Here is a 17,247-nt window from a genome sequence, read left to right on the forward strand (position 1 = left end):
GAATGATCCAATCACATCTCTCAGTAGAATTCTGACAAGGGGCTGGCTTTGTAGAGGAACCTGGCTAGTAAGTAAGAGTTATAATTTTGTACAATTCTTTCACACAGATCCCAAAGAGAGCCATGCTATACTTAAATCTGAAGCACAGGAGGGTCCAAAGATAGAAGCAGTTTACACCCTAGAGGAGTCCTTTGATCAGGAGTGGTGTGCAAGTCTAAAGCAGGTTACAGAGCTGACATGTGTTAAAGATGAAGAGGTCCCTCGACTGGAATGTGTTCCTATTAAAGAGGAATTCACAGAACAGGAATGTGTCCCCATCGCAGAGGAAGTTCCTGCTGAAAATAATGTCTGTACACTTGAGGAGAACAACAAGCTGGGATCCAGCCTGTGTGATGATTGTCCACCTGAATATGAACTGGGATTTAGAGGTAATTATACAAAACAAGAAACATTGAGCTGCCTGTTAACCGTGCAGAAATGAGTTACTAAGCTGTAGGAGTGTGCTGAAGATTTACATTGTTTGTAATTCCAGCTCAATTTAACCTGACCACTATGTCAATGGCTTGCAAGTTGCAACATAACTTTCCTTGCTACTGTGGCAACTGCTAGATGTGCACCCACTATCATGCCTGTTTTGAATGCTGTTGGATCTTTGCCTTTCCCTGTTTCTGGTAGACTGTTTGCAGTTGTGCTGGTCCCACAGCTTTATAGTGGTGCTGAGATCACGTGTCTCATCAATGGATGATGCCAAATCCAGTCGGGTTGCTAAGTATACCCAGAAGAACATTTCAACACAGCACTTGCATGTAAATCTGATCTTATACGTATATTCCTCAGTGATATTAAGTGGGGGTGGAAATTAGTGACTGGTATATTATTATTATTATTATTATTATTTGTTTATTTAGCAGACTCCTTTATCCAAGGCGACTTACAGAGACTTGGGTGTGTGAACTATGCATCAGCTGCAGAGTCACATACAACTACGTCTCACCCTAAAGACGGAGCACAAGGAGGTTAAGTGACTTGCTCAGGGTCACACAATGAGTCAGTGGGTGAGGTGGGATTTGAACCGGGGACCTCCTGGTTACAAGCCCTTTTCTTTAACCACTAGACCACACAGCCTCCTTGTGTGGTAATAATAATCAGTGTGTAAATAATCAAACTGATTATTCTCAAGCATTTGTACTTATTGACACCCACTGTATTCAGCATGGCTGGTATGAACAGGAGTGATATTAAGTGGGTTTGACTGTATTCTCATCAGAGTTCACTCTAGGAGTTGGTCATGAGGGGAAGCCCTGCAGAAGTGAATGTGTATGAATGTAGTACAATAAACTTTGTCTCCTCTCTTTTTCTCTCATGCAGCTAAAGGAAATCTCAAAGGAGAGAAATCTCATCGCTGCACAGTGTGTAGGAAGATATTCAGTCGTTTATCACACCTTAAAAAACACCAGCACAGTCACAGAGGAGAGAAACCTCATCAGTGTTCTGAGTGTGGGAAGAGTTTCAGTCGTTTATCACACCTTAAAAAACACCAGCACAGTCACAGAGGAGAGAAACCTCATCAGTGTTCTGACTGTGGGAAGAGTTTCAGTCGTTTATCACACCTTAAAATCCACCAGCGCATTCACACAGGAGAGAAACCTCATCACTGCTCTGAGTGTGGGAAGAGTTTCAGTCGTTTATCACACCTTAAAAAACACCAGCACAGTCACAGAGGAGAGAAACCTCATCACTGTTCTGAGTGTGGGAAGAGATTCAGTCGTTTATCACACCTTAAAATCCACCAGCGCATTCACACAGGAGAGAAACCTCATCACTGCACTGAGTGTGGGAAGAGTTTCACAAATTTAGGAAATCTTCAGTCACACCAGCGCATTCACACAGGAGAGAAACCTTATCACTGTACTGAGTGTGGGAGGAGCTTCAGACGGATAGATAGCTTGAAAGCGCACCAGCGAACTCGCAGTCACTTATCACACCTTAAGACACCATAAAATGGTTTTGAAGGATACAAGAGAATCCACAGAATTTCAGCCACTTGAGGACACCTAAACACCAGGAGTAAATGTGAATAAAATATAGAAATATTTACTGCAAACAAAAGAATAAACTTACTTGAAATAGGTTTATTCCTAATCACTTTAGATCAAAAACCTACACTCACGGATGGGACATGAGAACTACATGGGGGTGAATACTTAAGCAATCAAATATTTTCTGTTTTATATTTGTAATTAATTTAGAACAATTTGTAGATTTTATTTTTCACTTTGACATTATGGACATTTTTGTGTTGATCAGTTGCAAAAACTCCTAATTAAATCAGTTTTGATTCCATGTTGTAACACAATAAAATGTGGAAAAGTCCAAGGGGGGGTGAATACTTTTGAGAGCCACTGTACACCAAGCCCTGTCTGCACATTTTGCAATGGTCAACTAGTAGGCGGGAATATTTTATAATAAAATTGTTATTGTTGTCAATGTGATATTAACTACATTACCAACATTGTGTGGAGGTGTATTGTTTTGTATACAGTAGTGGACTGTAGTGGAATTTAAATAGAAACAAGTACAAATAGCCAGAACAAAACACTTTTATTACAAGTAACTTTAAAATTGGCAATGTTGCATTTAACAAACAATCAAGCTAACTATTTAAATATAGTGCCACGTTGTGTTTGTAGTTAGAGGGATTTTAGTTCTTAGCCAGGTTTTGCCCCAGTGATGTTGCCAGACTGGACAAAACCCCTCTCAACAATGTGGCGTTGTGCCGATTCACTTCTCTGTCTTTGTGTTTCTCTTGCATTCCTGCGCCGATCCCTTGCTAATTCCAAATCTTCCTCTTGCAATTTGAAATATCTCTCATGTGTCTCTCGGAGGTAGCTGGTCAACTCGCTTTCCACAACAGCCTTCCTTTTCCTTCCTGTTTTAATAAAATAAGTTTTTACATATTTCCCTATTGACTTCAGAACCAAAGAGCCATTGCAAGTTAAAATCTCTATGGTTCATAAATGTAGAGTTATAGGACAGCGTGAGAAGCAGCCTTCTTTGCAATGTGCTGCAAGAAAAGGACTGGGTTTATTAATCTCATACACTGTATGGCAGTGGACAGTAGATATCTAACAAAGGGAGAACATCCACATGACATGTAGTGTGGTGATGCATTGTAATGACTCTACCACTGTGGGATGCCGTTGGTCTTCCACACAGCCATGAGGAGGAGCTGCCAGCACCCTCGTGCGGACCCTGGCACCGGGGAGAGCTGGCACACATCTGTGTGTGTTCTGGAGAGGGGGAGTGTCTGCAGTTATCCAGCTCTGTCCATTGCAGGTCTTCTAAAGAATTAAAACACATTTCATAAGGTCACTGAACACATTGAGTGTAAAAAAAAAACAACTAGTACTAAAATAAAATAAATGCACAGCTTCCAAACCTGCTACTGAAGCTTTATGAAAAAGAACTGGCCATGTTCTTTGAGTGTGGAGTAGTGGTTAGGGCTCTGGACTGTTGACCAGGGGTTGTGGGTTCAATCAAAGCTGCTGTACCCTTGAGCAAGGTACTTTACCTAGATTGCTCCAGTAAAAACCCAACTGTGTAAATGGGGAATTGTATATAAAAATAATTTAATTGTATGGAAAAATAAAGTGATATCTTGTAACAATTGTAAGTCGCCCTGGATAAGGGCGTCTGTTAAGAAATAAATAATAAAACAATAGATAAATCTAGCACCACGAGCAAGGAACGCATCTTTAAGCATGCAGGATTTCTCAGCAGGTAACATTCGTGTTTTTATCTATGCCAGAAACAAACATTCTTAACATTGGCTCAATACAAATAAAATATTTCAGAAGGGGGCAGACAGCAGCTAAAGCAAACAGATGAGGTTTATCAACATGTTCAGCACAGACGCATTCGTCTAACAGGAATCAAGTCTTCTGGAAACCCAAGGTGAAAGAATGGTAAATAAAAAATGATAGTAAGGTTTTAAAAACGTAATCTGGACATGTGCTGATCGTTCCAATTACAACATTTATATTATGAAAATTCCAGAAACCTGTCAGACCCTGTCAATACTTGGTGGACAAACTGGCTGCACATGTTCCAAAATCCAGAACAAGTGAAGTATATAAAATGAGTTTACATTAGGGGGGTGCTGTAATTTTTCTGTATCTCTTTGCCAACTTCCCATCTTTTAAGAAAAATGATTAATAGAAAATGAATGTCGCTGCCCAGCCTGTTGTTAAACAACACAGCATCTCTAAGAAAAGTAAGTCTTTAAATGTGTTATTATTTGATGTTTGTTTAGGTACGATTCTGCAAGGTCTGGTAAAGTGTCCAACTAAACCAGACTGGTGGATGTAAGCAGAAAATAGCCCATCGATTTCAATAGTTTAATCTCAAAAAATGCTGTTAAACTCAGAGACTTTCACTTTAACTAAGTAAGATAAAAAAAATATAAAGAAAACAAACATTCCAATCTGTTAATAAATCAAACCAAATACAAAAGATTACACACACACACACACACACACACACACACACACACACACACACACTGACACACACACACACACACACACACACACACACACTTGCAGCATTTGCACTGCAAAGCTCACTGAGCAAACGCAACACGAAACAACTGGCGCCATTTGGGATCCCCATTAAAAACATTGCATAGGAAAACATAACGCAGTAGGAAGCACGTGGTGATCTCTGGGATCCAGTTTCAGGTCTTCTCCTCGCGATCCCGCCCCTCCTTGGACAGGGAGATCAGCCAATCAGTCTCGCAACATGGATTAGAGCGATTCTGCGGCCAATAGTACGCGACGGTTCCAATCAGGCACGCCTACTACTAGTGACGCGTTCATTCTGTTGCAGGAAATTGAAACGTTGTTTTGTTTTGTGAGGTTGAGAGAGAGAGAGAGGAGAGCAGCAGCTGTTGGTTTTTCAGTATTTTATTACCTGCTGTTTAAAGTATTAGGTTGGGTGAAATGTTTCTTAGTGATTTATATTATTTTTGTTCGTTTATTACCTGCATTGAGTTGTGAAACAAAGAGTTCCCTTTCTGTTTTATTTCTATAACTCAGACACAGTGGAGCGTGTCAGCTGAACACAAACGCGCTTGAAGTTCAAGCTGTACATGATGCTGAAAGACCAAAGTTACTCCTTGCAAAGTAAGACGAGTCTGTTTGTTTTCTTTCTTGTGGCAGAAGATGTGCTGATTTTATATGAATGTTAATTCTCCATTTTAAAAAATAAATAAATAGAAAGCAAAGAGGATTCTGCTACTCGAGTCTCAAACTAACAGTCAGTGAAGATGGACGTCAGCGTCTCCGTGTCGTTCTTTCAAGACGAGCTCGCCTCTACCATCGAGCACGCAGTGAAAGCGGCTGTAGACACCGTCTTGTGCCAAATCACAAAAGTTGTCGGCGGCAAATTCACTGAATTCCGAATGGAAATGGCTGGAAAGGAGAAAGAGAATGAAAGTCTGAAGCTGAGATTGGAAATATCAGAGAGCGAGTTGAAAGCAGTGCGGGAATGCATGAACGCTGCAGATGCAGACATTAAACAACCTCTCAGAAACATGAACCCCGACTGCAATGAACAAGACTTTCAGAGGAACGAGAACCAGGGGTTATTTCAAGGTAAGGATAGAAAATAAATACTTGTTTCCGACAAGATTCCCAAATTCTCAAATGCTGTCAAAATAAAAGTAAGGAATTACTGTTTGATATTCTATCATTAACTAGCAGTTTGTCAGTCCCAAACCGTCGTGACATGTATATTAAATAAATGGGAAAAATGATCATTTGTTAATCTGATTATTCTGCCTTTAGTTTTATTGGAACTGTGGTACCATTCAGTAGAGCGAAAATTATAAAGGGGTGCTTGAGCTGAAACCTCCAGACAGAAGGGGTACAGTAAAAAAAAACACGTTTGAAAACTGCTAACTTAAACTATCAGCATTTTACCTATTTGTTGAGGCATTCTGGGAAATGAAGTCTTTTCACAGACCTTTAAAATGGTAGGACTACATTTCGTTCCTACTATGTTATCACAGCATGGGGCCCAATGTACTTCCCTAAACATGTGTTTTCCATTTAGCCATGGATATTTTAGAATATGTATTTTTTTCTAATGAAAAGTAGAATGGTCATTTGTACAGAAATATGCTTTTAAAATTCCAGTCTAACGCATACAAATAATTTTAGAGGTATTTATAATCCCCAACAAGGCGAATAACACAGAGGTTGATAGGAGTTGTAATAAATGTTTTATTTGATAACACAAAAAACGTGGAAATGTGGATGGGTTGAAATCTTGTTTTTTTTTTAATTTCAAAAATTAATTTCAGCTTCAATTTGAGGCATTGATCACCCCTCTACCACAGATACTTCAAAAGCAATGTTGGATCCAGCCTCATTCCCAGCTCCCCATCCTGTAGTGTCTGGAGGCTGTGTAGTCCAGTGGTTAAAGAAAAGGGCTTGTAACCAGGAGGTCCCCAGTTCAAATCCCACCTCAGCCACTGACTCGTCTGCTAAATAAACAAATAATAAAAACTAGAAGTCTCTAGAGGGTATCATTCCTGATGTTTCTCAATTGTCCAGGAGCCCAGTGAGCTCAAGCAGACACCTGCAGGGCTGGCCTCTGTCTTCCTGGTAGCTCGCTGTCCACTTCCACTGTCAAGCACTACATTTTATAAGACTGTTTTTTCGACGGTCTCAAATAATAAACAATAATGTCGGACGGCTTTCGTCCGTCCGCACACAAACATCAACATCATCATCATCATCATCATCATACTACAATACAAATAGAAATACACACATGAATAAATTAATATCCACAAGGGGTGTGCACCCCATCACAGTGCATTATATCCATTTAAAAGAAATACAATTAAAATGAAAAAAACACCCTCATAAATTGTTCCACCAGAATGATCCAATCACATCTTTCAGCAGAATTCTGACAAGGGGCTGGCTTTGTAGAGGAACCTGGGTGGTAAGTAAGAGTTATAATTTTGTACAATTTTCTTTCACACAGATCCCAAAGAGAGCCATGCTGTACCTAAATCTGAAGCACAGGAGGGGCCAAGGATAGAAGCAGTTTATACACAAGAGGAGTCCTTTGACCAGGAGTGGTGTGCAAGTCTAAAGCAGGTTACAGAGCTGACATGTGTTAAAGATGAAGAGGTCCCTCGACTGGAATGTGTTCCTATTAAAGAGGAATTCATAGAACAGGAATGTGTCCCCATCGCAGAGGACGTTCCTGCTGAAAATAATGTCTGTACACTTGAGGAGAACAAGAAGCTGGGATCCAGCCTGTGTGATGATTGTCCACCTGAATGTGAACTGGGATTTAGAGGTAATTATACAAAACAAGAAACATTGAGCTGCCTGTTAACCGTGCAGAAATGAGTTACTAAGCTGTTGGAGTGTGCTGAAGATTTACATTGTTTGTAATTCCAGCTCAATTTAACCTGACCACTATGTCAATGGCTTGCAAGTTGCAACATAACTATCCTTGCTGCTGTGACCCTGCTAGATGTGCACCCACTATCATGTCTGTTTTGAATGCCGTTAGATCTTTGCCTTTCCCTGTTTCTGGTAGACTGTTTGCAGCTGTGCTGCTCCCTCAGCTTTATAGTGGTGCTGGGATCACATGTCTCATCACTGGGTGATGTCAAATCCAGTCGGGTTGCTAAGTGTCACCAGAAGAAACATTTCAACACAGCACTTGCATGTAAACCTGATCTTATACGTGTATTCCTCAGTGATATTATGTGGGGGTGGAAATCAGTGACTGGTATATTATTATTATTATTATTATTATTATTATTATTATTATTATTTGTTTACTTTGCAGACGCCTTTATCCAAGGCGACTTACAGACACTAGGGTGTGTGAACTATGCATCAGCTGCAGAGTGTTATTAAGTGGGTTTGACTGTATTCTCATCAGAGTTCACTCTAGGAGTTGGTCATGACGGGAAGCCCTGCAGAAGTGAATATGTATGAATGTAGTACAATAAACTTTGTCTCCTCTCTTTTTCTCTCATGCAGCTAAAGGAAATCTCAAAGGAGAGAAATCTCATCGCTGCACAGTGTGTAGGAAGATATTCAGTCGTTTATCACACCTTAAAAAACACCAGCACAGTCACAGAGGAGAGAAACCTCATCAGTGTTCTGAGTGTGGGAAGAGTTTCAGTCGTTTATCACACCTTAAAAAACACCAGCACAGTCACAGAGGAGAGAAACCTCATCAGTGTTCTGAGTGTGGGAAGAGTTTCACAAAGTTAGGAAATCTTCAGTCACACCAGCGCATTCACACAGGAGAGAAACCTTATCAGTGTACTGAGTGTGGGAGGAGATTCACGCAGTTACAAAATCTTAAAAGACACCAGCGCATTCACACAGGAGAGAAACCTCATCACTGCACTGAGTGTGGGAAGAGATTCACAAATTTAGGAAATCTTCAGTCACACCAGCGCATTCACACAGGAGAGAAACCTTATCACTGTACTGAGTGTGGGAAGAGCTTCAGACGGATAGATAGCTTGAAAGAGCACCAGCGAACTCCCAGTCACTTATCACACCTTAAGACACCATAAAATGCACAATAGAGTGAAGCCCTATCCCAGCATTGAATGTGGGAAGTTGAGTCAGTTGCTGGGTCTTGAAGGATACAAGAGAATCCACAGAATTTCAGCCACTTGAGGACACCTAAACACCAGGAGTAAATGTGAATAAAATATAGAAATATTTACTGCAAACAAAAGAATAAACTTACTTGATAAATAGGTTTATTCCTAATCACTTCAGATCAAAAACCTACACTCACGGATGGGACATGAGAACTACAACGTCTTGGACGGACCATTCATCATGTTGTTGACCATTCTGATTTTGTTACGTCAGATTAGTAATCTATGAAATAGATTGTAATTGCATCTGCTTTGTAAATTGCATTTTACAAAGAAGAATGGGCAAAAATTGCAGTGTCCTGATGTGCAAAGCAGGTAGAGACTTATCCAAATAGACTCATGGCTGTAATTGCTGCCAAAGGTGCCTCTACCAAATATTGACTCAAGGGGGTGAATACTTATGCAATCAATTATTTTCTGTTTTATATTTGTAATTAATTTAGAACAATTTGTAGATTTTATTTTTCACTTTGACATTATGGACTTTTTTGTGTTGATCAGTGGCAAAAACTCCTACTTAAATCCATTTTGATTCCATGTTGTAACACAATAAAATGTGGAAAAGTCCAAGGGGGGGGGGGTGAATACTTTTGAGAGCCACTGTACACCAAGCCCTGTCTGCACATTTTGCAATGGTCAACTAGTAGGCGGGAATATTTTATAATAAAATTGTTATTGTTGTCAATGTGATGTTAACTACATTACCAACATTGTGTGGAGGTGTATTGTTTTGTATACAGTAGTGGACTGTAGTGGAATTTAAATAGAAACAAGTACAAATAGCCAGAACAAAACACTTTTATTACAAGTAACTTTAAAATTGGCAATGTTGCATTTAACAAACAATCAAGCTAACTATTTAAATATAGTGCCACGTTGTGTTTGTAGTTAGAGGGATTTTAGTTCTTAGCCAGGTTTTGCCCCAGTGATGTTGCCAGACTGGACAAAACCCCTCTCAACAATGTGGCGTTGTGCCGCTTCGCTTCTCTGTCTTTGTGTTTCTCTTGCATTCCTGCGCCGATCCCTTGCTAATTCCAAATCTTCCTCTTGCAATTTGAAATATCTCTCATGTGTCTCTCGGAGGTAGCTGGTCAACTCGCTTTCCACAACAGCCTTCCTTTTCCTTCCTGTTTTAATAAAATAAGTTTTTACATATTTCCCTATTGACTTCAGAACCAAAGAGCCATTGCAAGTTAAAATCTCTATGGTTCATAAATGTAGAGTTATAGGGATTGAGAAGCAGCCTTCTTTGCAATGTGCTGCAAGAAAAGGACTGGGTTTATTAATCTCATACACTGTATATCAGTGGACAGTAGATATCTAACAAAGGGAGAACATCCACATGACATGTAGTGTGGTGATGCATTGTAATGACTCTACCTCTGTGGGATGCCGTTGGTCTTCCACACAGCCATGAGGAGGAGCTGCCAACACCCTCGTGCGGACCCTGGCACCGGGGAGAGCTGGCACACATCTGTGGGTGTTCTGGAGAGGGGGAGTGTCTGCAGTTATCCAGCTCTGTCCATTGCAGGTCTTCTAAAGAATTAAAACACATTTCTGAAGATCACTGAACACATTGAGTGTAAAAAAAAAAACCATAACTAGTACTAAAATAAAATAAATGCACAGCTTCCAAACCTGCTACTGAAGCTTTATGAAAAAGAACTGGCCATGTTCTTTAAGTGTGGAGTAGTGGTGAGGGCTCTGGACTCTTGACCTGGGGTTGTGGGTTCAATCACAGCTGCTGTACCCTTGAGCAAGGTAGTTTACCTAGATTGCTCCAGTAAAAACCCAACTGTGTAAATGGGTAATTGTATGTAAAAATAATGTGTAAAAAATAATGTAATTGTATGGAAAAATAAAGTGATATCTTGTAACATTTGTAAGTCGCCCTGTATAAGGGCGTCTGCTAAGAAATAAATAATACAATAATAATGTTAAAAACAATAGATAAATCTAGCACCACGAGCATGGAACGCATCTTTAAGCATGCAGGATTTCTCAGCAGGTAATATTCGTGCTTTTATCTATGCCAGAAACAAACATGTTTAACATCGGATCAATGCAAATAAAATATTTCAGAAGGGGGCAGACAGCAGCTAAAGCAAACAGATGAGGTTTATCAACATGTTCAGCACAGACGCATTCCTCTAACAGGAATCAAGTCTTCTGGAAACCCAAGGTGAAAGAATGGTAAATAAAAAATGATAGTAAGGTTTTAAAAACGTAATCTGGACATGTGTGATCGTTCAAATTACAACATTTATATTATGAAAATTCCAGAAACCTGTCAGACCCTGTCAATACTTGGTGGGCAAACTGGCTGCACATGTTCCAAAATCCAGAACAAGTGAAGTATATAAAATAAGTTTACATTAGGGGGGTGCTGTAATTCTTTCTGTATCCCTTTGCCAACTTCCCATCTTTTAAGAAAAATGATTAATAGAAAATGAATGTCGCTGCCCAGCCTGTTGTTAAACAATACAGCATCTCTAAGAAAAGTAAGTCTTTAAATGTGTTATTTGATGTTTGTTTAGGTACGATTCTGCAAGGTCTGGTAAAGTGTCCAACTAAACCAGACTGGTGGATGTAAGCAGAAAATAGCCCATCGATTTCAATAGTTTAATCTCAAAAAATGCTGTTAAACTCAGAGACTTTCACTTTAACTAAGTAAGATAAAAAGAAATAAATAAATAAAGAAAACAAACATTCCAATCCGTTAATAAATCAAACCAAATAGAAAAGATTACACACAGACACATACACACACACACACACACACACACACACACACACACACACACACACACACACGCAGCATTTGGACTGCAAAGCTCACTGAGCAAACGCAACACGAAACAACTGGCGCCATTTGGGATCCCCATTAAAAACATTGCATAGGAAAACATAACGCAGTAGGAAGCATGTGGTGATCTCTGGGATCCAGTTTCAGGTCTTCTCCTCGCGATCCCGCCCCTCCTTGGACAGGGAGATCAGCCAATCAGTCTCGCAACATGGATTAGAGCGATTCTGCGGCCAATAGTACGCGACGGTTCCAATCAGACACGCCTACTACTAGTGACGCGTTCATTCTGTTGCAGGAAATTGAAACGTTGTTTTGTTTTGTGAGGTTGAGAGAGAGAGAGAGGAGAGCAGCAGCTGTTGGTTTTACAGTATTTTATTACCTGCTGTTTAAAGTATTAGGTTGGGTGAAATGTTTCTTAGTGATTTATATTATATTTGTTCGTTTATTACCTGCATTGAGTTGTGAAACAAAGAGTTCCCTTTCTGTTTTATTTCTATAACTCAGACACAGTGGAGCGTGTCAGCTGAACACAAACGCGCTTGAAGTTCAAGCTGTACATGATGCTGAAAGACCAAAGTTACTCCTTGCAAAGTAAGACGAGTCTATTTGTTTTCTTTCTTGTGGCAGAAGATGTGCTGATTTTATATGAATGTTAATTCTCCATTTTAAAAAATAAATAAATAGAAATCAAAGAGGATTCTGCTACTCGAGTCTCAAGCTAACAGTCAGTGAAGATGGACGTCAGCGTCTCCGTGTCGTTCTTTCAAGACGAGCTCGCCTCTACCATCGAGCACGCAGTGAAAGCGGCTGTAGACACCGTCTTGTGCCAAATCACAAAAGTTGTCGGCGGCAAATTCACTGAATTCCAAATGGAAATGGCTGGAAAGGAGAAAGAGAATGAAAGTCTGAAGCTGAGATTGGAAATATCAGAGAGCGAGTTGAAAGCAGTGCGGGAATGCATGAACGCTGCAGATGCAGACATTAAACAACCTCTCAGAAACATGAACCCCGACTGCAATGAACAAGACTTTCAGAGGAACCAGAACCAGGGATTATTTCAAGGTAAGGATAGAATGCAAATACTTGTTTCCGACAAGATTCCCAAATTCTCAAATGCTGTCAAAATAAAAGTAAGGAATTACTGTTTGATATTCTATCATTAACTAGCAGTTTGTCAGTCCCAAACCGTTGTGACATGTATATTAAATAAATGGGGAAAATGATCATCTGTTAATCAGATTATTCTGCCTTTAGTTTTATTGGAACTGTGGTACCATTCAGTAGAGCGAAAATTATAAAGGGGTGCTTGAGCTGAAACCTCCAGACAGAAGGGGTACAGTTAAAAAAAAAAAAACACGTTTGAAAACTGCTAATTTAAACTATCAGCATTTTACCTATTTGTTGAGGCATTCTGGGAAATGAAGTCTTTTCACAGACCTTTAAAATGGTAGGACTACATTTCCCAATTGTGTTATCACAGTATTTAAGCCATGGGGCCCAATGTATTTCCCCTCTATAACCTTTCCATATACTTTACCACAGCGGTTACGTGGCTACTGGATTAGGTTTTGTTTTAGATACATACCCTAAACATGTGTTATCCATTTAGCCATGGATATTTTAGAATATATATTTTTTTCTAATGAAAAGTAGAAGGGTCATTTGTATAGAAAATGCTTTTAAAATTCCAGTCTAACGCATACAAATAATTTTAGAGGTATTTATAATCCCCAACAAGGCGAATGACACAGAGGTTGATAGGAGTTGTAATAAATGTTTTATTTGATAACACAAAAAACGTGGAAATGTGGATGGGTTGAAATCTTGTTTTTTTTTAATTTCAAAAATTAATTTCAGCTTCAATTTGAGGCATTGATCACCCCTCTACCACAGATACTTTAGAAGCAATGTTGGATCCAGCCTCATTCCCAGCTCCCCATCCTGTAGTGTCTGGAGGCTGTGTAGTCCAGTGGTTAAAGAAAAGGGCTTGTAACCAGGAGGTCCCCGGTTCACATCCCACCTCAGCCACTGACTCGTCTGCTAAATAAACAAATAATAAAAACTAGAAGTCTCTAGAGGATATCATTCAAGATGTTTCTCAATTGTCCAGGTGCCCAGTGAGCTCAAGCAGACACCTGCAGGGCTGGCCTTTGTCTTCCTGGTAGCTCGCTGTCCACTTCCACTGTCAAGCACTACATTTTATAAGACTGGTTTTTCGACGGTCTCAAATAATAAACAATAATGTCGGACGGCTTTCGTCCTTCCGCACACAAACATCAACATCATCATCATCATCATCATCATACTACAATACAAATAGAAATACACACATGAATAAATTAATATCCACAAGGGGTGTGCACCCCATCACAGTGCATTATATCCATTTAAAAGAAATACAATTAAAATGAAAAAAAAAACACCCTCATAAATTGTTCCACCAGAATGATCCAATCACATCTCTCAGTAGAATTCTGTCAAGGGGCTGGCTTTGTAGAAGAACCTGGGTGGTAAGTAAGAGTTATAATTTTGTATAATTCTTTCACACAGATCCCAAAGAGAGCCATGCTATACTTAAATCTGAAGCACAGGAGGGGCCAAGGATAGAAGCAGTTTATACACTAGAGGCGTCCTTTGACCAGGAGTGCTGTTCAAGTCTAAAGCAGGTTACAGAGCTGACATGTGTTAAAGATGAAGAGGTCCCTCGACTGGAATGTGTTCCTATTAAAGAGGAATTCATAGAACAGGAATGTGTCCCCATCGCAGAGGAAGTTCCTACTGAAAATAATGTCTGTACACTTGAGGAGAACAACCAGCTGGGATCCAGCCTGTGTGATGATTGTCCACCTGAATGTGAACTGGGATTTAGAGGTAATTGTACAAAACAAGAAACATTGAGCTGCCTGTTAACCGTGCAGAAATTAGTTACTAAGCTGTAGGAGTGTGCTGAAGATTTACATTGTTTGTAATTCCAGCTCAATTTAACCTGACCACTATGTCAATGGCTTGCAAGTTGCAACATAACTTTCCTTGCTACTGTTGCATCTGCTAGATGTGCACCCACTGTCATGTCTGTTTTGAGTGCTGTTGGATCTTTGCCTTTCCCTGTTTCTGGTAGACTGTTTGCAGTTGTGCTGCTCCCACAGCTTTATAGTGGTGCTGGGATCACATGTCTCATCATTGGGTGATGCCAAATCCAGTCGGGTTGCTAAGTGTCACCAGAACAAACATTTCAATACAGCACTTGCATATAAACCTGATCTTATACGTGTATTCCTCAGTGATATTATGTGGGGGTGGAAATTTGTGACTGGTGTATTATTATTATTATTATTTGTTTGTGTAGCATTCGCCTTTATCCAAGGCGACTTACAGAGACTAGGGTGTGTGAACTATGCATCAGCTGCAGAGTCACTTACAACTACGTCTCACCCTAAAGACGGAGCACAAGGAGGTAAAGTGACTTGCTCAGGGTCACACAATGACTGAGTGGGTGAGGTGGGATTTGAACCGGGGACCTCCTGGTTACAAGGCCTTTTCTTTAACCACTGAACCACACAGCCTCCTTGTGTGGTAATAATAATCAGTGTGTAAATAATCAAACTGATTATTCTGAAGCATTTGTACTTATTGACACCCACTGTATTCACCCTGGCTGGTATTAACAGGAGTGATATTAAGTGGGTTTGACTGTATTCTCATCAGAGTTCACTCTAGGAGTTGGTCATGAGGGGAAGCCCTGCAGAAGTGAATGTGTATGAATGTAGTACAATAAACTTTGTCTCCTCTCTTTTTCTCTCATGCAGCTAAAGGAAATCTCAAAGGAGAGAAATCTCATCGCTGCACAGTGTGTAGGAAGATATTCAGTCGTTTATCACACCTTAAAAAACACCAGCACAGTCACAGAGGAGAGAAACCTCATCAGTGTTCTGAGTGTGGGAAGAGTTTCAGTCGTTTATCACACCTTAAAAAACACCAGCACAGTCACAGAGGAGAGAAACCTCATCAGTGTTCTGAGTGTGGGAAGAGTTTCAGTCGTTTATCACACCTTAAAATCCACCAGCGCATTCACACAGGAGAGAAACCTTATCACTGCTCTGAGTGTGGGAAGAGATTCACAAAGTTAGGAAATCTTCAATCACACCAGCGCATTCACACAGGAGAGAAACCTCATCACTGCACTGAGTGTGGGAAGAGATTCACAAAGTTAGGAAATCTTAAAGTCCACCAGCGCATTCACACAGGAGAGAAACCTTATCACTGTACTGAGTGTGGGAGGAGCTTCAGACGGATAGATAGCTTGAAATCGCACCAGCGAACTCGCAGTCACTTATCACACCTTAAGACACCATAAAATGCACAATAGAGTGAAGCCCTATCCCAGCATTGAATGTGGGAAGTTGAGTCAGTTGCTGGGTCTTGAAGGATACAAGAGAATCCACAGAATTTCAGCCACTTGAGGACACCTAAACACCAGGAGTAAATGTGAATAAAATATAGAAATATTTACTGCAAACAAAAGAATAAACTTACTTGATAAATAGGTTTATTCCTAATCACTTCAGATCAAAAACCTACACTCACGGATGGGACATGAGAACTACATGGGGGTGAATACTTAAGCAATCAATTATTTTCTGTTTTATATTTGTAATTAATTTAGAACAATTTGTAGATTTTATTTTTCACTTTGACATTATGGACTTTTTTGTGTTGATCAGTGGCAAAAACTCCTAATTAAATCCATTTTGATTCCATGATGTAACACAATAAAATGTGGAAAAGTCCAAGGGGGGTGAATACTTTTGAGAGCCACTGTACACCAAGCCCTGTCTGCACATTTTGCAATGGTCAACTAGTAGGCAGGAATATTTTATAATAAAATTGTTATTGTTGTCAATGTGATGTTAACTACATTACCAACACTGTGTGGAGGTGTATTGTTTTGTATACAGTAGTGGACTGTAGTGGAATTTAAATAGAAACAAGTACAAATAGCCAGAACAAAACACTTTTATTACAAGTAACTTTAAAATTGGCAATGTTGCATTTAACAAACAATCAAGCTAACTATTTAAATATAGTGCCACGTTGTGTTTGTAGTTAGAGGGATTTTAGTTCTTAGCCAGGTTTTGCCCCAGTGATGTTGCCAGACTGGACAAAACCCCTCTCAACAATGTGGCGTTGTGCCGATTCACTTCTCTGTCTTTGTGTTTCTCTTGCATTCCTGCGCCGATCCCTTGCTAATTCCAAATCTTCCTCTTGCAATTTGAAATATCTCTCATCTGTCTCTCGGAGGTAGCTGGTCAACTCGCTTTCCACAACAGCCTTCCTTTTCCTTCCTGTTTTAATAAAATAAGTTTTACATATTTCCCTATTGACTTCAGAACCAAAGAGCCATTGCAAGTTAAAATCTCTATGGTTCATAAATGTAGAGTTATAGGGATTGAGAAGCAGCCTTCTTTGCAATGTGCTGCAAGAAAAGGACTGGGTTTATTAATCTCATACACTGTATGGCAGTGGACAGTAGATATCTAACAAAGGGAGAACATCCACATGACATGTAGTGTGGTGATGCACTGTAATGACTCTACCTCTGTGGGATGCCGTTGGTCTTCCACACAGCCATGAGGAGGAGCTGCCAGCACCCTCGTGCGGACCCTGGCGCCGGGGAGAGCTGGCACACATCTGTGGGTGTTCTGGAGAGGGGGAGTGTCTGCAGTTA

General features: G+C 40.0%; 3 protein-coding genes across 3 annotated transcripts in view; all 3 read left to right on the forward strand.

Annotated features, from left to right (window-relative positions):
• Positions 1–2,209, forward strand: part of LOC117407600 (zinc finger protein 391-like) — a 2,486-nt gene extending 277 nt beyond the window's left edge. Inside the window, exons 1-2 of the mRNA XM_034914594.2 lie at positions 1–428; positions 1,369–2,209. The exon at positions 1–428 is cut by the window's left edge and continues 277 nt beyond it. Of these exons, the coding sequence (XP_034770485.2) occupies positions 1–428; positions 1,369–2,000 (1,060 nt within the window). The 3' untranslated portion in view covers positions 2,001–2,209. The remainder of the gene's footprint in view (positions 429–1,368) is intronic.
• A 1,552-nt stretch (positions 2,210–3,761) lies between these two features.
• LOC131724776 (zinc finger protein 436-like) lies at positions 3,762–9,838 on the forward strand. Its single transcript, XM_059017526.1, has 4 exons — positions 3,762–3,780; positions 6,618–6,624; positions 7,061–7,377; positions 8,076–9,838. The coding sequence occupies exons 1-4, from the start codon at positions 3,762–3,764 to the stop codon at positions 8,621–8,623; spliced, it is 891 nt and encodes a 296-aa protein (XP_058873509.1). The 3' UTR covers positions 8,624–9,838.
• Positions 9,839–10,705: 867 nt separating this feature from the next.
• On the forward strand, positions 10,706–16,749 carry LOC131724777 (zinc finger protein 391-like). Its single transcript, XM_059017527.1, has 3 exons — positions 10,706–10,724; positions 14,073–14,393; positions 15,329–16,749. Exons 1-3 carry the CDS (start codon positions 10,706–10,708, stop codon positions 15,874–15,876), a joined length of 888 nt encoding a protein of 295 aa, XP_058873510.1. The 3' UTR covers positions 15,877–16,749.
• The last annotated feature ends 498 nt before the right edge of the window (positions 16,750–17,247 follow it).

Source organism: Acipenser ruthenus, chromosome 57, assembly GCF_902713425.1.
Source record: "Acipenser ruthenus chromosome 57, fAciRut3.2 maternal haplotype, whole genome shotgun sequence".
Lineage (NCBI taxonomy): Eukaryota > Metazoa > Chordata > Actinopteri > Acipenseriformes > Acipenseridae > Acipenser > Acipenser ruthenus.